At 31.0% G+C, this 23,323-nt stretch overlaps 2 protein-coding genes across 3 annotated transcripts; one reads left to right on the top strand and one right to left on the bottom strand.

The window, feature by feature from the left end:
- Positions 1 to 7,381: 7,381 nt before the first annotated feature.
- LOC114368512 (auxin-responsive protein SAUR21-like) lies at positions 7,382 to 7,675 on the top strand. Its single transcript, XM_028325747.1, has one exon. It carries the CDS (start codon positions 7,382 to 7,384, stop codon positions 7,673 to 7,675), a length of 294 nt encoding a protein of 97 aa, XP_028181548.1.
- A 3,129-nt stretch (positions 7,676 to 10,804) lies between these two features.
- Positions 10,805 to 21,970, bottom strand: LOC114424984 (pentatricopeptide repeat-containing protein MRL1, chloroplastic-like). 2 transcript variants are annotated; one of them, XM_028391697.1, is made up of 19 exons: positions 21,526 to 21,970; positions 20,452 to 21,223; positions 20,044 to 20,317; positions 19,731 to 19,794; positions 19,504 to 19,648; positions 19,306 to 19,421; positions 19,079 to 19,207; positions 18,796 to 18,969; positions 18,545 to 18,709; positions 18,186 to 18,326; positions 17,481 to 17,580; positions 16,353 to 16,461; positions 16,169 to 16,260; positions 14,852 to 14,942; positions 14,276 to 14,507; positions 14,086 to 14,178; positions 13,136 to 13,184; positions 12,298 to 12,391; positions 10,805 to 11,547 (listed from the first exon to the last, which is right to left on the bottom strand). In XM_028391697.1, exons 1-19 carry the CDS (start codon positions 21,880 to 21,882, stop codon positions 11,286 to 11,288), a joined length of 3,459 nt encoding a protein of 1,152 aa, XP_028247498.1. In that variant the 5' UTR covers positions 21,883 to 21,970; the 3' UTR covers positions 10,805 to 11,285. The 2 variants fall into 2 exon arrangements, with proteins under 2 accessions (XP_028247498.1, XP_028247499.1); XM_028391698.1 differs by having other exon boundaries at positions 20,452 to 21,217.
- Positions 21,971 to 23,323: the final 1,353 nt, after the last annotated feature.

Genomic DNA, 23,323 nt, shown 5'->3' with positions numbered 1-23,323 from the left:
TTGTTGAAGCCTAAACTATAATAGTTTTATCTGATTATAGCTAGTCAATAAGTACTTAATTAGTTTCCAGTAAAAAAAAAAGTACTTAATTAGATATCAAGAGATCTATATAAAAAGACTTGTCACCAAGACAAAAAAAAAAGTGACGTCATTAGGGATTCAAATCTACATCTATAAAAAGGAAAAAAGTTGTACTGAATCTTTTATTTTTAATCTGTTATGTCAGCTCATATTGTCGTAATATCATTTATCTCGTATTAATTAACGAAAACTTATAAGTATATATGTAAAGAAATAATTAAACAAAATTTAATTAATCAATAGAGATACATATAACAAAGAAATAAAATGAAAAGTATATCTCCTTCTCTCCTCCACTCGAGAAGAAAATGATTTTTTATCACGACAACTTCACGTGAATTATTTCTTTCTTCTCATCTCAAATTAAGAAAGATACATTGATAATTGTTGATATTGTATTCTTTACAGTTTCTCTCTCTCATGACAAACGAATCTAGCTAAAAGAAGAGAGGAGAAAAGGTTGAATTCCAAATATATATATATATATATATATATATATATATATATATATATATATATATATAAAGAAATTGAAATAATTAAGCAGAAATAATAATTGACGGATTCTTGGCATCTATGCAAGCATTCATCAAATTAAATCACTGACGTCAAGAACGTGGCCACTTCCGGAACATTAGAAAAACAGTACATGTTTTAGGGGAAAACTGTGGGCAAGTAGAACGTAGAACGCCAAATTGAGCCTGTGACATGCTGACAGCACTAATATCTATAAGACTATAATGCAATAATTAATAACGGTATATCATATCATATGCTCAAATTTATCAATGAAAAATAACAATATATAATATTTCCTTATGGTTTAAGGCAAGGTTTTCCTCTCTCTGTACGTTGTGGTTCATTCAATTACATTTAGAGTTCAAAGATAGGCATTCGTCTACTTCCGGAGAAGTTCCAACATGTAAGGCTAGGCAAATTTTACTAGTGAGGTCTCATTCAACTCAAGGCATCAGTTTTCAGGAAAAAGGTCAAACATTTTTTTTATGTCCCAAATTAAAAGGTCATTTTGCGTCGTTGTATGTGGGAAATTAATGAGGAATACAGTGAGCGGTTTGTGATCCCATTTGTGATCCCAATTAATGAGGCAACCTCGATCTGTTCCCAGACTTGCTGAGTCGATGGAGCTAAAGAAGATTTTTTTTATCAATATATAGGAATTTAACATAGTATTAAAATATTTATAACACTTATATTTTATTCAATCAACTGAGTTCAATGTTGAAAAAGAGTTTAATTTGGTTTTTACCATCCAATTCAATGAATAAATCTTGTGATTCCATGTGCAATTGATGATTTTGTAAATCTCATCACTTCTCGTACGTTTAAAATCGTTAATAGGAGTAGTTTGATTGCGTCATATATAGCCACAATTTGTATTTAATACTTACATATATTAAATGTACAAGGGAAGATCGAGTATCATTCTATCTGCATTATTTTAGAATGCAGGCAACAATGATATTTACTTTTCAAAAATGCAAAGCATGCATGTTTAAATCACCTATAACAGTTCTATCTAACTTAAGCAATGTAGTATGTTAAAAAAAAAAAAACGATATCACTTTTCGCAGTTACAGATAACTAGTAATTGGATTGTTTGGCACTAATTAATTGGATTGAAAGGGAAATATTGCTTTTAGGTAATATTTCTCTCAATATTAACCTTTGCTTCATTCTTCTTTTTTTGTGAAAACCTTTTGCTTCTATTTGTTTAATAACTTTAAGTTAACTATAATGTGCAATTAATAAAATTAAACCCTATATTCTAAATTTAATGTCTCATTTATTTTTTTAATTAATCCTCTCTCTAACCTCTCCTGTATTATTTATTTCATTTTATTTCCTCAATTATTGCTATTTACATTTATATAGTTAATCTTAAATTATTTTATTATTAGTATTTAAAAAATTCCATATTCGTAAAACTGAGTTTCATAACTTTTTTGTATCGTCATCTTATTTTAAACTCAAAAGTCAGGTAAAATTATTAATATAAATATTGATACAATGCATACAATTAATACTTGCAAATTCTTGTGAAGAGTAACTATATACTTTTTGATACACCAATATTATTAGATGAAATTAATGTGTAATCTGTTAAATAATGTGGGTCTTATATTTTTATATAATAAGTCTCAAAACTTTTTTTATAATAATGTAATTAGAGTTTAATCATCAATTCTTTGAGGTGTTGAGATTAATCATCTAAAAATGTTTTATATATTGATCAATGATTGAACTCGGATCATTTACTACGAACTCAACAAACTCAACATGTATTGTTAGTTAAAATATATTCATTGGGTATATATCTCGTAATTTTACCCTAATATAAACCAAAGTATTTTCATTTTAAAAATATTTTTTATTTACATAAGCAATTAATATTTTATATCTCGATACCTTTTCAAATTAGTTCTATATATACGTACCATCATTTAATATTCTCAATAAATTATATAGTTGTATTTATTTAAATATGAAAATTTTCGATTAATAAAATTTAAATTTTGTTATAGTGGATAAAAATTGTAAACCATTTTTCAATAATAATAATAATAATAATAATATTCCACTGATAATTATAATCACATTGAATTATTCATATTTAGTATTCATAAGAAAAAACAGAAAATTGGACCAAATACCATAATCTAAAGGCTATACACTAGCAGGAATATATAGTTTTTGTAGTTTTCAAATAAAAAAAAAAAAGAGGAGATTGAAAGTTTTTAATGGATACAAAAGCCACACAAGATGACAGAATAATTAATGACATGTATATAAGATTGTTTCCACAAACCGGAAATTATGGAACAGACCAAATGACCGTCCTAGACTCCTTGGAGATTATTATGCGCCGTACGTGTAAATTTTGAAGAAGCTAGCATGCAGTGAATTCAGCAATATTATTAATTAGCACAGGGAAATATGTCCCAGTTATGTGCGTGCTTCCTCATGATCGATCTGTACCGGCATGGCAAAGACAACAAGTCTATAACTATTGTCCTATGAATTGTCTTTCATAATCTTAACATTATTATTTGGCCAAATCAGACAGTATAGCATGCCTACATGTTCAATCAATTTCAATTCTCTATCAAATTAACTTCAATTTGGTCACGAGGTTTTAACATCAATAATTCAGACTACGTACTTACCATCCTCATCGATTTACTAATTAATGATTACAGTGGTTTTATGTCCAGTGTGTTTGTTGGTTGCCGGTTTTCACCCGCAAAATGCGAAATAAGCTAGGTTCACGGGTTATTATATTAGATTAAAGAAGACATTAATTGCAAACGGTAAAGAGGCCAAGTATATATATATATTGTGAGTTAAGAATGTTCTAATTAGAACAGTAACAGTAAACTCAACACCCTCAAGTTTTTTTTTTTTTTGTCCTTCCTTTTTTTTTCAATTCCAGTATGAACAACAAAGTTTTCTTGTAAGTATTGTGTGCAGCCGCGCACATACTAGGACTCAAATTAAACAGGAATTACCTCAAATTAGTTGATTTATACGTTTAGTAGGAGCTTTTTTTTTTTTTTTTACTTTGAATATCTCAGTCGTGTTATGAATAATAAATTTTTGTTCTGTATTTAAGTATTTATGTTTTTCATAAAAAAAATACTATAATATTTGTCAAACCAACAAGTTTAACCCTACACAAACCACCCATAAATGCAAGATACCAGTTGGATCGGAAGGGGAAAAAATCTCCCAGCCCAACCCACTTTCAACGAATGGGCCAAGGAAAAAGATGTCAATAGGCTTTTGGAAAACAAAGAAGAATAAAATAAAACGAATACCGCTATCTTCGGGTGTCATCAAGAATCAAGATTGAAGGGACCCATCGATTAATAAATTATAGTCCTTATCGCATGGAGTTATAGTCATTCAAGAAAGATTCATATCTTTGGAAGAGCTATAAATCTAATACTATGAATTTATGATGATTGATATTGATGAATACCAACGTTTTTTATGAACGTACGTACATTTTAATTTGCAAGGTTAAGGTCCGTTAAATGATGATCTAGTCCTGTTGCTGTTGGGTTTTGCCCTAATACTAATTAATCTTTTGGCAGTGCGTCACATTTACATTTTGATGATATCCTACGTTGCCACAAAGAAATTTTTACATGATTACCAGTCACGTACGTACCGACTCTGACAAACGTACACTGCAATTTGCACCGTCTAGATATTGTTCTTTGACTGCTTTCTAATTCTGGTTCTCTTGTCAGCTATCACCTTCATTTTCTAGAACAATACATACTATATTGCCTTTAGATTAAATATTCATTTTTGCAAAACTAGGATTGCGTTGCATATGTTCTTAAATGCATTTCTAATGAACTAATTTGAAGATTAGTGTAACATATATACTAGTGTAGAATTTTTTTCGTTGGTTATAACATACTAGTGTGAAATTACAATTATATTTTCAATTTGATGTGTCAACTCTTGTTAAATTTCTTTTCACAAGGAATCAAACTTTTTAAACATGTAGTTTTAATGATACTTTTGATCTATATATATGTTTTTTGGTGTCATACTTTTTTTGTGTTTTAAATGGTATCTAATGTCATAATTGAATTACATACGATTATAGCTAGGCTAATAGGCTTGTGCTATGTTGTGTTATCTTTGTAATAGGATAAAAACATATCTAAGGAGTGGGGCATGGAAATCAACGGTGTAATGACTAGTGGACAATAAAAGCTAACTGGTGAAAGCATAATCTAAAAACGAAAAATAGAATTAAAAATGCTTTAGAGCGGTTTGAAAAGTATTTGGTTTTTCATAAAATTTTCCAACTTTCATTCTTGTTAACTTCCATCTTACTATAAGTTTTCGCGTAGAAATTTGATATGAAATATTAATTTTAAGGTAGTTTATAATTATAAAATTTTAACTGTGTTATAATTAATAGCCCTACATTTTGCTTTCAAAACAACTTATATCTATGTATAAAAAATATTTTTTTATTAAAATTATATACTTTTTATATTATATGCTCATTAAATTTAATGTTATAGTATCTTTTTTTATTAATTTAAAAAATAAGTTTACAATTTAAAATATTTTAATTAATTTTACAATATAATATAATAAGATTATACTAATCGAATTCGTATGATTATAACATTGCCGTGTTATATTTGTACGTAAAATTAAGGCTGAAAACATATCTAGAGAGTGGGACCGTAGAAATCGGTGTAATGACTAGTCAACAATAAAAACTAACTAATAAAACATCTCACCAGAAAAAAGGAAAATTAGTAATCTTAGGTGTTAATGCTTTTGTTGTTTGTAAAGTGTTAATGCATTTCATACTTAAACTTCCATCTTTGCTAACTACCCAATCCGAATCTTGTCGATCGGTTCACTGATCAAGTCTAAAATCCCTAAGCATAGTGTGTGTGCATGCCTGTCTTTATTTTGTTACAAACTTTACTTATTTTTTACGGGAAGTAATTTTTATCCTAATTTAGTAAAACTTTAGTTCTCTTTCAAAAATTTTAAAGCATAAAATGATAGAATGAGAATGCACTTCTAATATTAGTGGGCATGAGAACAATGACATGTTGGAGTTGTCAGAAGTCTGCTAAGAGGATTGATACATAGGTCGAAAGTCTGCTTAGAAAATTACTACACTGGTTCGAACCGCAAACAGTTTTACTTAATTTGTAGTTATTCAATAAGTCCCAAACGTCAAGGAATTTTCCAAAGAAAAAATAATCTAGAACAAACAAAATATGTCTCGGGCTCATCTATGGTGAATAATATTCACTATTGATCGCTTTCATTTCTTCTGTGGTGGGGAACTTGCGCAAAGAAACTTTAAAATACCACTTCAGTTTCTGACCACTCCACTTCAATATCTTTTTTATATTGATAGATGTTATTTCAATCAAGACGAAATTTAAGTTTTGTTTTTTCTTCTTCTAATATTTTGTGATGTTCTTTATTAAGAGTTTAATCTACATATATTTTAGCTGTTTTTTTTTTCAGTTTTAGCATGTCATAAAATAAAGGAAGCAAATTAAACTTAAATAATTCAATATTTTAAAAAAAAATAGAAAAATTAAAATTAAAGAGTGTGAATAATCATTTTTTTTCTTTTTCTTTAAATAAAAATCTAAATAAGATTTAAAAAATAAATAAATAAAACAGTATGAATAAGCATGTTGGGAATCCTAGTAGCCCCACCCAGCCAGATAATGCCCATGAATGTTCAGTATTAATCTATTAAATTAAGTGAAAGTCGATCTATGAAAGACACAAGAAACAAAAGACTAGTTTTTGGTAGGCAAAAACGTTGGAGGGTTCAATAATATATGAATGTGGAGTTACAAACTTATTTGGATCTTCTTGTCGTGCCTCCATGCCTTGCTGAACTGAAAAATCAAATTGGAGCTCGTTGTTTAATTAATCAAAGGTCATCTTGCCACAATTTTCATCTCAATATTTATTATTTTTTATTATCTTTTTTTTCTCATATTATATTTATACTTTAATTCGATCATTTTCCTCTCTAAATAATCAAATTATTCTCTATTAAAGATAATATTATTTAAGTCGAATAAAATTATTATAGTTTAAATTAAAATAACTTTCTATTAATTGATTTACGTGTTGATGATTTTTTCTCTCTTTATATTAATTAAAATACACTATCCACCCATCTTTATCCTTTTTTATATAGATCACTGAAGTGGCTCCATAATACACATCCACATTTCTTTCTCTTCTACTTCTTTTTGTATTTCTCTCAATTCAAACAACTTAAAAATTATTTATTTTCTATTCATTCTCTCTTCTACTATACTTGTCTTTTCTTACAATCAATCATCATCAAAATAAAGCATAATTAAGTGCCTTCTTATGAACGATCGAGGAGGAGGATTAAAAGAAGAAAAGAAAAGTCATAGTCCTGTATCTATATATCCGTAAGGAATCTTCCTAGAGTCAGGTAACGACATGGATGGACACTTATCGTTTTCAGCGTACGTACGGCACTCTGTTATACTCCAATGGAATTTAGCTGGCAGCTCCTCTGAACAAAGCCATGTGATTCTAAAATCAATATTATTATGATGTGGGACCCTCCTGAGTTGGACATGTACGGCTTTCCACTCTGTGCTCTACCATCCTATAAATATTATCCAATACCACACTCTTGTTCAACTTCATAACCAAACCATTCTATTTTACTACACAAAACAAACTTCATTGAACTTTGTTTGATTTATCTCTATTATATATGATGGGTATTCTTCGTTTGCCGTTTATGGTTCATGCAAATGCAAAACAGACATCATCGTCGTCATTCAAGTCCAATGTTCCAAAGGGGCACGTGGCAGTTTACGTTGTTGGGGAGTTGCAAAAGAACAAGAGGTTTGTGGTTCCAATATCGTATTTGAACCACCCTTTGTTTCTTGATTTGCTGAACCGCGCCGAAGAAGAGTTTGGCTTCAATCATCCCTTGGGGGGACTCACTATTCCTTGCAAAGAAGATGCTTTCATCAATCTTACCTCTCAACTTGTCAAAACTATTTGACCACTTTAATTTGCCTTTTCATTCTAACTCACTCATTTTGACAAACAAAAAATCTTCTATTTCTTACTACAACTATGTTCGCTCAAAATGTATTAACTGTCTGGAGAATCAAAATTAATTGATCGCCATGCCAATTGTAACTAATTCTACTCTCTTGTCTCACCTTTAAACTCCGATCCACAATTTATTTTTTTATTGTTTTAAAACCGTTATTGAAAATTAATTTTCGTCTCCACAGTTCAATTGCAGCCGCGGGGCGGCATCTTGTAGTTTCTAGTTTATTTATTTCTTTATATAGCGAAATGTAGTTACTAGTTAGATAAGAAATGAACGAGTTGAGATAATTGGAGTTATTAAATGTTTGAATATATTACAGTTATAAATCGATTTAAATAGAGGCCGCCGATATAGGCGAGTCGCCAACATGGTGGAGAAAACTAAGACGGGTTATAGACTAAGACGAACTATAGGCTCTGATACCATGTTAGATTTCAATTTAAAATCAATTGGCACTAAGTGAAGTTGTCCAACACATATATAAACTGCACTCCAAGAACTGTGACAAGCGATGTGAGACTTCCTAACAAATATATTTTTCATAACTGAGATATATCTTCTTTTTTTTAAGATCGTTACTTATTCAATTTTTTTTTATATTTTGCTACATGACATTTCTAGTTTTTTGGCTTTGGTATCTGACATTAGTGTTGATACATTAAGTGATAATGTGACAAATAAAATATTATATTATTATTGTCACATCATTGTCATGTCATCCAATAACATTTTATTGTTGTTGTTATTGTCGGCTTAGTCGACGCTAACTTTAGATCTGAGATTGTGCAAAAGGAATTGGGATCATCTCCACTCTACTACTCTCCTGTTAACTGGAGAGGTCCATGGTGGGGTTTGGCATCTTCATGGTCATTGGGCAATAGGCCCGCCTCCGCACCAGCCTCACCATTGTCCTCTCGATCCTCTCTCTGTCACCATTCTCCTCATTGTCATCGGCATTACCATCAACACAACACCCGAAAAACCTTCCTCTTAACCTGGCTCACTTCCGTCACCACCATTTTCATCCTTGCCTTCATCGTCATAGCATACTAGTCCTACTCCATTTTCAACGTCGCTGTTGTCGCTGTCTGTGGACCGTGGAAGAAGATGGAGTTATAGTATTGAGATAGATTTTGTACAATCTCATATCTGAAGTTAGCATCGACTAAGTTGACAATAACACCAATAAAAATATGGACACGTTATTCGCTAACATGAATGTGATGATGTGAACCAAAGTCAAAAAACTTGAAATGTTAGCTAACAAAATTATATATATATATATATATATATATATATATATATATATATATCTTGAATAAGTAACAATCTAAAAAAGAGATATATCTTAGAGAGAAAAATATATTTAAGTCATTATAAATTGTCATACATAATAAATTTGTTAACATTTAAATAATTATCTTAAAAATTATATAAGCAATTATCTTTGATTTGGCTGACAACCAGGGTTTAAAAATTAAACTCTTTGTATATTGATAAAATATTAATTTTATATAAAAAGAGATATTGTAATTTTATCACCAAAATCATTACATTATTTTTATTTAAATATTTTTTGACTTTTAATTGACCTAAATTGTTATCCAAAAAGTTTATACACTATCAATCAATTAGAATTCATCCTTATTACTTTTAAGATAAATATGATAAACATAACAAAATTATCAATACATGATTATTTACAATTGGATGAGAGTGTATAAAACTTTTAAACTATCAAGGCATGTATTATTTATTCAAACTTCTTTATTTTCTTTCTTTTCTTACTTTACATAAAAAAATATCTCTTAACTACTTAAAAAACTACCTAAAATCCCTTCAACTACGGGTGTACACGGGTTGAGTTAGGTTAAGTTTAAAAAAAACTCATCATCCAACCCAATTAAAAAATCTGGGGTTGGACTGGGTTGGATTCTAATGATTTTGTTGTCAAACTCAACTCAATCATGATCAAATTCAATTCAATTATGATCAAATTAGTCAGGTTTGGTCAATCCGGTCATGAAATTTAAAAATTTAAAAATTTAGAACAGATTTTTAGAAACAATTTTTTTAAATGTATAATATAATTATAAAGAATATGCAAATTTTTTGCATAAAGAAATTTTAGATTTTCATTATTTTTTTGTATTTTATTATAGGTTAAATTGTATTTCAATCCCTTACTTTTTTAAATCCATGATTTTGGTCCATTTAATTTTGAATTGTGAATTTGATCTCCTAATTTTATAAATTGACAATTTTGGTCTCCTAATAAATTATTAACTAATAATTATGATTAATAAAATTATTAAATTAATTATAAAATTAAATAAAAATTATTAATCATTCAAAAACTTTAATAAAAAAATTATGAATCCTAATGTGGTGTTGTTGTAAGTGAACTAGCTTACAGAGATGAGGTGAAAGAGGTATTTACAGAAAAGAGGAGGAACACAATATTGTAGAGAATTAGAATTAATAATTTTTTATTAAAGCTTTTAATAATTAACAATTTTTAATTAATTTATAATTAACTTAATAACTCTATTAATCAAAATTGTTTGTTAATAAACTATCAAGGGGACCAAAATCGCTAATTTATGAGACTAGAGATCAAATGTTACAATTAAAAATCAAGTTGACCAAAATTATGAATTTAAAAAATTAGAAAAATCAAAATTACAATTTAACCTTTATTATATTTTTATTAATAATATTAATATTTTTATTATTATTATTATAGGATTGGATCGGGTTGGATTAGAGGTTGACAACTCACAACCCATTGTCCAACCCGAATATAATCATGTCCATATTGAATTACATTTAATCTAACTCAAACACTTTTGAAATCTAACCCAATATAATTGGATCGGATTGAGTCATGGGTCAACATGGACCTGGGAATACTCTTACCTTCAACTTAAAATTAATTTTGAATCCTAAATCAATTTCTCAATGTAAATGAATATTTATCTAAAATCATGTTAATTGATATTTTCAATACGATTTTAAATAATTCAACCTTAATCCAAACACACACTAAAGGGACGAGATCATTATCAAATAGAATGATAGAACATAGTAGAAGAGCTTATATAAATATCAATGAAAAACATCTGATTTTTTCCCATTTGCCTATTTTTTAGTTTACATTGGAGAATTCTTGACAAAAAAAATACATATAACAACAGCACATACATGAAATATCTGGATCTCTATCATCATACATATATTTATATATAATCCGCGTTGCAAAGGCCATGACATAGCTGCAGGTAATCACAAAAGAACGAGTTCTGTGCCATTTGTATTCTATCGCGGGTATGACCTTGTTCACCAAAATGAACTTGCTGAGATGTCCTACACTTTCCCTGCTCCTAGCATTTATTGGCCTCAGCACTCAAGAAGGCATTATCTGCTTTCTTGGGTCTAAATCACTCTTCTATTATACCATTAGGATGAAGGAGCTTTCAACTTATATATTGAAAAACCATTAGTGGAGAGGGGACAGGAAAGATAGTATTAGGCAAAAATAATACATGTACACTTAATCCAAAGACAGATTGCCAGTTCGGATGTTTCGTTGCTGATTACTAATACTTTTGCCCAGTCGTGATAGGGATGAGTTCCAATCACCTGGTTTTCCACTGAATGTTGGAGATCCCATATTAACACTGAATGGATATGCAAGTTTCGGCTGAAACCATTTTTTCAGAGCCAAACCACCAATTCTAAGCTTCCCATTCGATTCACTACCCTGGTGAGGAATCTGAAGCCTCCTCAATAACGCTCCAACTGCTTGGCCAGCTCTGAAGCCAAAATATTGCATATTTGTCATACAAATTTCTTAAACAGTATTTTCTGAACACATTGTACAAGAGAGAATTTCAAACTAAAAAAATTGAATAACTTCACACAATAACACCTTCCAATTTTTCAGTCACATGTAAATCAGACATTTATGACAAACAATCTCCATAAAATATAATGCAAACAGCAAAAATACTCAGATGAACCTGCAAGTAAATACATATTACCAGGGGTAGTCAATCACCAGCTTAAAACTATTAAGAAAAATTTAAGAAACTTGAAATTTGACTTGCTCGTGCCATTTGACCACTGACCACTTAAGATATTGTATTTTACATATACATCTTGTTACTAACTCGTGGATGTGTCAAATACGGAATGACTCACAAAAATCACTATCAGTAAAATATACAAATGGCAGCCAAAAAAATATGCCATTTTGTACAAATGTAATGGATCATCAATGAAAATATAACACATGTAATAACTAATAGACATGATGTGTTTTCATTGGAAAACAGCACCAACAGAACAACGTCCATTAAGATTTCCCTATTTGATTTAGCAACCAAAAATATCTATATATAGGCTTCGTGCATTTAAACATAAAAGTGTGTTCCTCTGACTCAACAAATTTGGATAGTAGTTCATATTGTACGTTTGAAATATGGATTGTTGCAGATATGTGGGGCAACTATATGGTTAAAAAACATGTTGACAATGGATGCATTTGTGATTGACTATCTCACCTTCCTCCAAGGTTAATATTCTTCTTCCACTTCGGAGACACAACTTCTGTTTTCTCTACAGGCAATAAAATGATTATATTGGGCAATCTTGCACCTGCAAAGAAGATTTCATGGGGATCCCGACCAAAGAAGTCAGTAGACGATATGTAATGTAATATTTTCTACCATTGTCATCTGTTGGTTTAGTAAACACGTAGTAAATACACCTATGGTAATTATTAATAAAGTTTACTTAAAAAAAGATGGTTAAAAGGAAAAAATAGAATCCTGAAATAGTATATTAAAAGAAAAACTGCAAGTTGTAGACTTAAATCATCACCAATTGAAAATTTCAAAATGGATCACCAAGAGATTGATCCATTTTGAAACAAGGTTTTGTTCACAATATTTGTTGCATAGTACCAGAAAACAAGTCCTTATATTGTCAGCAAAATCATAAAATAGAAGGAAAGATAAAGCCGTACTATGGGATGCAGATTGACTAGCTTATGTTTGATAATCATGTTGTGTTGAAGCAGATAATGATACCCAAGTAAATAAAAATAAAGCATATTTTTGTTAATCGTCTGTTGCCAGCTTTTCCTTTCCATACTATCATAGCAAAGGAATCAGAAAAAATGAAATATCAACTTACACCGTAGATTGAATTCATTTCCTTATCCATATATCAGTATGTTTCATGTAAATAAACTCAAATTAGCAAATTAACTCATTTTTAAAGTTTCAATTGATCTCCCAAAAGAATTATAAATAAAGATAAGAATAGAAAATCTTTCTTTGAATGAAAAGTTCAACGAGTAAAATGTAGCACGGTATTATTAAATTATGATAATATTACCTGCTGCTAGTCGATGCTTGAGACCTTTCAAAACTGTTATGAGGTATACCTGTTAACATTTTCATGGATTTAGGGATATGGATTTAACAATTACGGTAGCACAAATGTCTATCTACTGCATATGTTTGCTGGTCAAATTTGCAAATGTTTCAGATGTATACAAAGTATGAAAGAGACGTGAACAGTGATGAAGGAAAACAAGAGGCTATTGTATCCATCATTCAAATTTTGGAGCAAATCTGCACATTAGTATCATAGTAGATTGCATATATACACCAAATATCAAATGTGGTTATAAAATAAAACCTAAGAGTACTGCACACATACAGAAAAAAAAAAAGGTAGAAAATCTCCCAAAAAAACGAGTAAAAACTAAAAGATAATTTAATGTAGGTAAAAATATTTCCATTTATTTATCTCCTGTGCAAATTATATGTGCAATGACTCTAAAGCACTTTTTTCTGCAACAATGTGAATGAACTTTAAGCTTGTTAGTTAATCTTGGAATATAGTAAGCATAGGAAGGCTTTGGTGACTATGGGATGGGCTGGGCTTGGGTATGTTACTTATACCTGACCTAGTTCCTATTGTTAGATAGTGAGTTATGAGACTAACTTAACCCTAAAAAATCAGCTTATAAGATAAGGATTGTTCCCCACTAATATAGTTTATCTCGGCACTATCTTTAGTTGATGTGGGACTTCAACATGTCCCCTTTTGCCCATAGCTAGCCGCTATGTGGGACTTTCAACACACCTCCTCTATATAGGGGTGACCACAATTTAGGTGGCTTTTCCAACACCTATAAATGGAAAAACAGTGATTGTAATCCCCAAATACAATTGAGTTAATGAATCCGCCACATAATTTCTCTCTTTCTCTAGCCTTTCACAGTTAAGAAGCAAACCTTTTATGCAACATAAATAATAATTGGAGTTAGACAAGCTCACCTCAGCAGTAGAAGCATTCAATTCCTTAGCATCAATAACAACAGGACTCACTTTAAGGGATACAGATGGAACAACTCCGTGTGAAGCAGATTCCTACACAATTATTACAACATCGTATGATGGTCCAGGTTCCATTAGAAACAATAAGACATAATATACTGAATAGAATTAGTTTCAGCTCCATACTGACCTCAAGTATTGAAAAAGCACGAGGATCATATTCACCAAATCCATCCATTAATGAACAGAGGTTTGAGCTTCTTGAAGTTTCCATGCTTACTCCTAGGTTCTCAACAAGTCTATTTTTCACAGATGTATCATAAGGGAGTTGCAGGCATCCCAGAATTTGCGACAATATTTCACTTGTAGGTTTTTCACCGGCTTCAATTGTTTCACGATACACCATTAAGGCCAGTGATGTCCTTTATAGAGTAAAAGCAGCATTAGACTTCCACAAAAAAAAAAAAAAAAAAAAAATCTAGAAGAGAAGCCTGAGAAAATTAATGGTCATAAAAACAGGGAATGGAGATTTACAGACTTCCTCATGTTATTAGTTAGTTTCTTTGACAGAGTCAATTGGGTAAGAATGAGAAAAAAAAAATTATTTCAAACAAAATGTTATTGAAATGCAATAGTTTCACTATAAAAAAGCAGCATCCTGACATGCATAAATTGAAAAAATAAAAATGTAAAAGAATGTCTATGCATAAATAAACAGTTAAATAATCGTGTCTTAAAAGACTTGCAAAAATTAAAGAACATATACCATTTATTATCAACTTGTGGCCGTCCTGAGTCAAAAGATAAAACAGGCTCACCAACAAAGCAAGCCTTCTCAAATCTTCGCTGGCACATTCCTTTCAAAGAAATCAAAGCGCTATCAGAATTTACAAACCATAAAACTCTCAAGGCATAAAATATGAATAGATTTGAGCCACATGATAACCAATATCCATGACCTTTTGCTTGAAGTTCTCAGAAAATTAAGAACTAATCCCATAAATAAAATTCAATGCATATCATGAGAGTAATGCATTTTTTATTTATTTAGGTGGAGGAATAAGAGTTCATCCTGATTTCTATATTTTTTTAATATGAAATGGCCTTATAGGAATATTTCCTATGCAATTGCACACAATTAACTAACAGGAAAACATGCAAATTGTGAAAGAATATGTAAGAATCTATAAAGCCAATATACTCCAAAAAAATGACAAAGTATTGCTGCTATACTTATATACGATACAAATACATGTATGCTATCCAAGGAGTATTTTCCAAAAGAAAATTATTTTCTTAGAAAATTATTGATACATTTGGAATACACCTCTGATGCTTCGAATAGGATTAAATTACACAGCTCCAATACAAGTCTATTCTCTTCCTTTATATCTTAAATATATAGCGAAAAGAAGGCAAATTTATAGAGCCAAAACTTCTTTTCAATAGGACTAAAAATTATAGTCACAACTCACAACTTCTTTTGAACAGAACTATGATGCTTTTTTGTGATGCTCTAATAAAGGTTGGGAGAAAATACAAAATTTTATGAAATGTTCATCGGGGAAAGAACATATTTTGATATGGTCTTTTGCTATGATCACAAGTTTCTTTTTCTTTCTTTTAAATAGTGTTCACCATCCACTAATGTGATTGCATATTAATGAGAAAGGATATGTCTCTTTACATAGTAAATTTATGTAAAATGTTTTTGTTTTTAATTCATATTAACAAATTTAATGCTAATCATATCATATCTTGAATTTTTAAGAATTTTTCATATCCTGTATATGTATCATATTGTACCCATGTTGTATTAAGTTATAAGTATTTGGGCTTTAAAGGTAATGAAACAAAAGAAAAATGCAAGAGAATCTATAACAACAATTTTCAATGTATTTGCAAACATCACATAATGAGACAACAATTTTTTAAGAATATAGCTCCTAATGTGGAAGGTAAAGGTATAAATAGAAGTAATGCAATAAACAGGTCATTTTAAAAGCAATATCAAAGAAAAAACTTGATTAAGCTGAACAATATAGGACCATAATTGAATCTAACAAAATCCAATGAGACTCACCAATTATGCATCGACACATGATGAGATTAGGGACTACACCATCTTTTTTAGCTAGAGAAAGGAGCATCTGAGCTGCCTCCATATCATCCTTTCTATCAATGCAGGCAAAATAGGAAATTGGTTGAGAAAGAACCTAAACTAAACATTAATTTGATGACACAATCCTCTTACTTAGACCACTTACTTCTCACTTGCCACTATAAGTATTGAGAATGTGATACTGTTTGGGCGCAATCCTAATCCTTTCATTTCAAATAAAACCTCCAAAGCCTTCTGAAATTGATCTCCATCACCTGTAGGAAACTCTTACAATGTTTAAACTCCATTTTCCCACTAATCAGCTAAAGTTAAACAATGCAAATGCACAGATCGGGGAAACAACTGCAGCAGCTCTAAAATTGAAAACAAAGTTGGAAGTAACCATAATTCAAGCAAAACTAAGGTAGAGAGGGTTGCCACCCATGTGTTTTACAAGAAATGCTTTAGGAAAAGAAACATTAAATAAAGTCAAATCATTTTGGAATTTATCTTAATTTACACTGCCCTTATCATATCTTAATAGTTATGTCATATTTTGGCACTTTGGTTATAGTTTCAGTTAGCAAGTTACTGAGTTCATCTACAAGTTTGTTAAAAGTTGCTTTCTGTAATTAGAATTTCAGTTACCTGTATAAAAAAGTACTCAGTAACTGTAATGGTGTTGAGGCAGATTAGCATTTTCACCATAAAATTCTCTCTATTTTTCTCACTCTTTCTTACCACCTCTCCATTATTATTCTCTCTTTATTCCTCTCATTTTTTTAATTCTGGTTGCCATATGTGACAAGTTATTAGAGTTGTTGCATTGGCTAAGAACTTGAGATTATATTCCTAGGGGCATTTTAGTACTTACATTCAGAGTTTTAAATTCAGGTATTTATTTGTCTGTGTAAGTAGTGGCTCATTTCCTTGTCAACACTTGTCCCAAGTCGAGCTTTAGCTGTTATTACCCAAGAATGAATGAAGAGTACATTTTCAAGGAAATGTTAGCTTTAGCTGTCTAGTCATGTGATGAGTCTCCTTTGGTCTCTCTTATCTCTCTATCTTCGGATATGTTTATGTTTACTAATCCTATTAAATTAAACTTCCCTGAACTCACAGACCTTTAAATTTGCAGTTATTTTTTTAAAAGGAACTACTTTTCCAAGCTATTGAACAGCTTCCTAATCAAACATTTAGTGCTGAAGCTGTGAAGCATAAAGAATTCACAGCTTCAAGAACCTGAATGAATGTAATGATCAACAAAAGAAAGAAAGAAAAAAGTCAAACTTACAAAGTGCAGTGAGCAAAGCATTAACTGTTGAAACTGTTATTGTCAATTTAAGAGATTTAAGATATTCATATAGCTCCAATGCTTTCTGCCAATTTCTTGCCTGGAATAAGCATTTGCCACTAGTTAGTAGCATGGTGAATTCAATGCAGGGGACAAAAGATTTGAAGAAACATAACTTACATGGAAAAGAAACATAAACGTACACATCTGTTGTCTCAGGTCTACTTGTACTACATCTTTTTTAGTTTCTAGATTCAGAGTCATCAACAAGAACAAAAAATCCTTAATATACTACACATAAACTAAAATATTCTACATCCATACATTTCTTAATTAAAATCAATAACTAAAATGTCCAAAAAATTATAAGAAACCCATACTTCATTACATCCCCACTCCCCTAGTAGAAAACCTAATAACAGTCATTAAATGAATTGAATTTCCTAAATTAATGACTTTATTAAAATAAAAATAAAAACATTTCAAATGCACTCTACTGTCCATAAACAGACCTTCAATCCATTTCAGTTCCTTTACCTTTTATTATGCATACTCTACAAAATCCATAATCCAATTTTTTTTATTTCATGACTAAAAGATTGCCCTGGGTAAGACCAGACTCATTAATGATTTTTCATATTCATCCATGCCAATCTTGTTTTCCTTTTCTTTTCAACTAAAATCATATTACTTAACCAGACATACATTGCTACAGGCACCCATCAATGAGCTATATGACATTATTCCAATAAGTATTCCTCCTTTACGGGCTTCTTGCAGGACATCAAAGGCAGCATCCAGCTTTTTAGCATGACCAGCAACATCTATTAGTGCACTCAGAAATATCTGCATGATGAACAAACTTCAGTAAGCAAACAACAGCAGAGAAAGGATAAAACTTTGCATACAAGAATCAATTCAAGAAACCACCATAAAATAAAAGCATTATTATTAAGCTTTTATTTACTGCCCATTATTATTATGTTTTAAAATCCACTAAAACTAAAAGATTTTAATAATACATAATTCCATATCAAAAACATTTTTTCAAAAAAAAAAGGTACCTCATCTGGGAGGATCCCTTTCTGGGTCATGTCATTGTATACAGTATGAGCAAATTCCCAATCTCCAGTTTGGCTGCAAGAATTAATGGCAATGGTGTAAACTTCTGGACAACCCTTTATGTTATATTTTTGTACCATCTTGTACACTTCTTTTGCTCGTTCAACCTGCAAAAAAATAGAATATTGTTAAACATTAAATAGATTTAGAGTACAGTACAATAAACAGTGATAGGGGAAGAAAGAAATCACACCTGACCAGCTTTTGTGCATGCTTTCAACAATGCTCCTATAGTTACGTGATCAGGGTCGATGGGCTGTGTTTCAGCTGTCATTTCTGCTAACACATCAAAAGCACGATCTAATGCTCCTGATTGGGCACAAGCAGCTATAAGTGCATTGAATACAACACGATCTGGCTTCACATTCTACTGCATTAAACATCACATCAGCATGTACAATTAAAAAACTGGGAGGAACTCAACTCATACCACTGTGAATATAGTTCTTTAGAAATACATTTTGCAATAATTGTACCTTTGACCTCATAATTCCATAAGCACCAAATGCTTTAGCCACTTGCCCAGCTCTAGCACAACCATCAATAAGTGCTCCATAGGTATGAACATTAGGTTCCACTCCAGAATTAACCATCTTGTGAAACACCTGAGCATACAGATTAACATTTTTAATGGATACGGAATTTACAAAAATATTACATTTAATAATATCATGCTATGGTGAGTTGAAGAGAGATATTGTACTTCAAACATTAGATCAACTTTCCCACTCTTTGCACAAGTTAATATCAGAGTGGTATAAAGTTTGCAATCAGGTTCTAGTCGAGCATCCTTAAGAAGCTGCAAAACCTGAAAAGCCCCTGAATACACAATACAAATGCCATGAACTGAAAAGATGACAAAGAAGGAACATTTTAGAGGGTAACTAACCAGGATATTTACCTTCTGAATCTTGGGAGCTTGCACACACTGACATAAGCATATTAAATGTACTCAGCATTGGATTTGGAATGAGCCTAATGAAATCAAAAGCTTCTTTGACAGCCTTTCGTTTCTTGCAGATGTTAAAAAACTTAGCATGATAAACCTATAACCAGAAAATAGGCATGTAAGAAAAACATAATATTGAAGAACAGAATATCAAGTAACAGCCAGAAAGACGCATGTACCTTAGTCATGTCTAATAAACCCTTTGTTTCCATATCTTTAAGCAATTCTACACATTCATGTAACCTAACAAAATCAATGTACTTTGGGATAAGCTCCTCAAGCTTAAAAGTAATAGTAAAAGTAGGTCAGATGGGCATCATGATCATGATATAGTCAACAAATAAGAAAGAGGTGAAGGGAGGAGTTTCACCTCATTGTTTCATTGAAAGCAAATTTGTTTCATGTCTAAAATTCCAGCTAGTAGTATTCTCATAAATTAACAAGATTCTGTTTATCAGTGCTCATAGGAGGCAGATCAGGTTAGCAAATTACCTTTCAACTTTTAGCAAATTATTATATTTGCTTAGAAGCTCTGAAGGATCCATTTTTGGACCATCATGCACCCTGAATTGACCATTTGTCTGATCAACATGCACGTTGATCGAGTGAGCATTCAGAGGCAAAAAATTTTTACTGTTGTGATCCATACTGTTCCTTTCCATTTCTCTTAAAGAGATGCCACCTTTCCTCAAGTTTTTACTCACATGTTGTGGAGGGTAGCCTTCTTTATTATGACTGGAAATTTTAACTGCTCCTTTGACATGTTCTGAATCAATAAACACGGTTTACATAGAAGTTTTCTTTATATTTTGGACAGTTCATCATGATACTATGTAAAGATTTGACCAATTATAACATGGATGAAATGATATGATAATGCATTTTCTTTCATGTAATTACCTGCACTTTGTAGAGGAATATCTGTAGATAACCCTGATCCTTTTAGTGCGCCATTTCCCATCACTGAGGCCAATCCTTTTTTATTCATAAAAGAAGCACGGGGAGATAATGACTTTAAACTACTAAGTGGTGTCATGGATCTGGTTGCAGGCTTGTTAACCTCATAAAACATGTACAGCCCTTCCCTAACTGATTCACCAAAAAGGATATCATTGTCGATAGCACCAAGTTCAATTTTTTCTTTAGTATGTTCATCGACTGTTGTCAGTGCATTGTTTACAGAAACAGAAGAAGCAGTATGTTCAGATTCAACCATATTCAAAGGCAACTCATCATCAGAGTCAACTTTATCTTGACTTTCTTCCACTTGTATAGCCATTTCCTCAGCAAACTCTAGAGGTTGTAATGAACTTGGTGAGAAAGGCACAGATAAAAAAGCCTCATCCAATACCTTGGAACCATTATTATCCTTATTATTATTATTATTGGCACCAGAGTCAAGAACAGAAGAAGATGGCGACTCCGAAGTCTCGGTGGCGGCAAGGGCCACTTCTTGCACCACTGATGATTTCAAAAACGGAATGTGGATTTCGTTGTCCTCAAAGACACGGAAGTCTTCCCCATGGTGATCCTTCAACTTGCCAATCTCAGTCAGTGTGTTTTTTTCCCTTTGAAATTCTGTATAACCAAGAATCTCCCTATCAATGATCCGGTTCCCAACATTAAATCCTTGCGATGATAACGCAAATTTCGCATGTCCCCGTCTCTGTATTTGTTTGTAAAAAAAGAAGTCAGGAAGGTGCTAATTATAGAAACAGAATACACGCAATCAATTAACAAATTACATTTTTTCGCAGCAGAAATACTCTATCTAAAAGACAATAAAAGAAGTGTATCTAATTATAGAAAGAGAATAGAAGCAATCAATTTACGAAGACAAGGAACTTTGACAGCGACATTTTAGCAGCTTATCAATATCACTAAATAATGCATCTAAATAATCTAAGCTGAATAATTTCCAAACAAATTGATACAAGTAAATTTAAAAGAAGTGAATTAGTGAAATTGGATGACCTGGTGGTTAAGAGTGGTCTTATTTTTTTTCTTGTTGAGAGTGAAGTGGAGCCAGGAAACGGCGGAGAGAGTGACGACGATAACAACGACGATGACGGAGTGGGAATGGAAGGAGGCCTTGAAGACGAAGCGCGGGGATTGGAAGCGAAGAAGACCTAAGTTGCTGTTGTTGTTGTTGTTGTTGTTGTTGTTGCGTTTGTTTCTGTTTCTGGAGCGAAGAGAGAGTGGCGTCGGAGGAGGAGGGCGGAGAGTGTGTGTGGAACCGAGGAAGTGTGTGCGGAGAGCGGAGAGGGAGGGAGTGCGGGAGGTGGTTAGAGTGAGGGCGCGGTGGTGGTTGAGAGAGAGGTTAACTTCCATGGATGAAGAAGGAAGAGAGAGAGAGGAGAAAGTGGATTAGCATTTACTAGCAGCAAGGAGAGGAGAGCAGATATAGTATAGTAGTAGCTTGTTTTGAAGCAGCAACCAGAGACACCACTTCTTTCTTGCTAATCCATTTCCCTGCTGACGTGGCGCATTTTTGTTTTTCCGTTATGCCACACTGTTTCTCATTGCCTCCAATTCCATAAGATAAATATAATTGGGAAATTTAATTTTAAATTCAAATAATATTCATATTGTCCATAAATGACTATAATTTTGTCAACATCTTTTCTTCTTCCAAATAAATTAGACTTGAATTATGTATCTTTCAACTTCCAAGCTACTTCTCCTATGCGTATAATCTTCTCATGCTACTTCATGTTTTGCTAGTATTCAATCTAGAATGAAGATGATACTTGCAATAACACTTTGATCATTAAGTTAGAGGAATTTACATGAGTTGATGAGATCGATGTATTATATGTTTCTATTCAGGTCTTAAACGTCGTTTAAAGGTGCAATGATATTGGACCTACAACTAAAAAGAGTCTAATTTTCGTTTAAAAAAAAGTTATGATTTCATAATATTTTTTATATTATTCTATATTATTTTTATAAATAAATTAAAGTTTGTTATTTTATTTTATGTCTCTTTTTTATTCAAATTAAAATGTGATATGTGATTAAAAAATATTACTAGTTAGCTTTCCTAACATGTTAAGTCATAAAATCATATTGGATGAATATAATTTTCAACTTTATAATATATCAATATATTGAGAAAACATAAATAAAATTAAAATTATAAAGAAATTAAAATTAAAATTAGTATATTAATAAAAAATATATATAAGCTTTAATATGAAATTATATAATTATATTTTGTTAATGATAGTATATGATAATGATGGAGTTAAAGAATTTTCTTTGAAGGACTAAAGTTAAAAAATAAATTAAATCATAAATATAATTAATATTTATAAAATATATAAATAAATTAAAATTTATAAAATGAGAGTCGAGATAATCATTCCTCCAGTAATAACCTCTCCTCTTTGGTTGTTTGTTGAAGATTCACGTCAACTTAATTATTGAGCAGGTCACGTAGTAAAAGTACTCGAAGGACCGAGATACTAGGTCAGCCAATACAAATTTCTTCAGTAAGGTGTCGTATCTAAACTTTTTAGAGAGAAAAATGTAGTTGGACAAAAGTTTTAGATAATTAGAATTGATGAATATTTGGCGTAAATAGAATGATGAATAAATTTTTTGAGAGAAAAAAAGATAACTTCTAATATTCACAAATATTTAAAGAAAAATATTATTTAATGCTTTTTTTATAATAAAAACATTACAAAGAAATGTAATTTGTTAAGAGTGTAGAAGTAAAAATATGCAAATAAACAACATATTTTTACATGAGTTTTATTGATATATA

This window comes from Glycine soja, chromosome 9, assembly GCF_004193775.1.
Source record: "Glycine soja cultivar W05 chromosome 9, ASM419377v2, whole genome shotgun sequence".
In the NCBI taxonomy this organism is placed as follows: Eukaryota; Viridiplantae; Streptophyta; class Magnoliopsida; order Fabales; family Fabaceae; genus Glycine; species Glycine soja.
The sequence above is the reverse complement of the archived record's forward strand: the minus strand, read 5'-3'. Positions and strand labels throughout refer to the sequence as shown.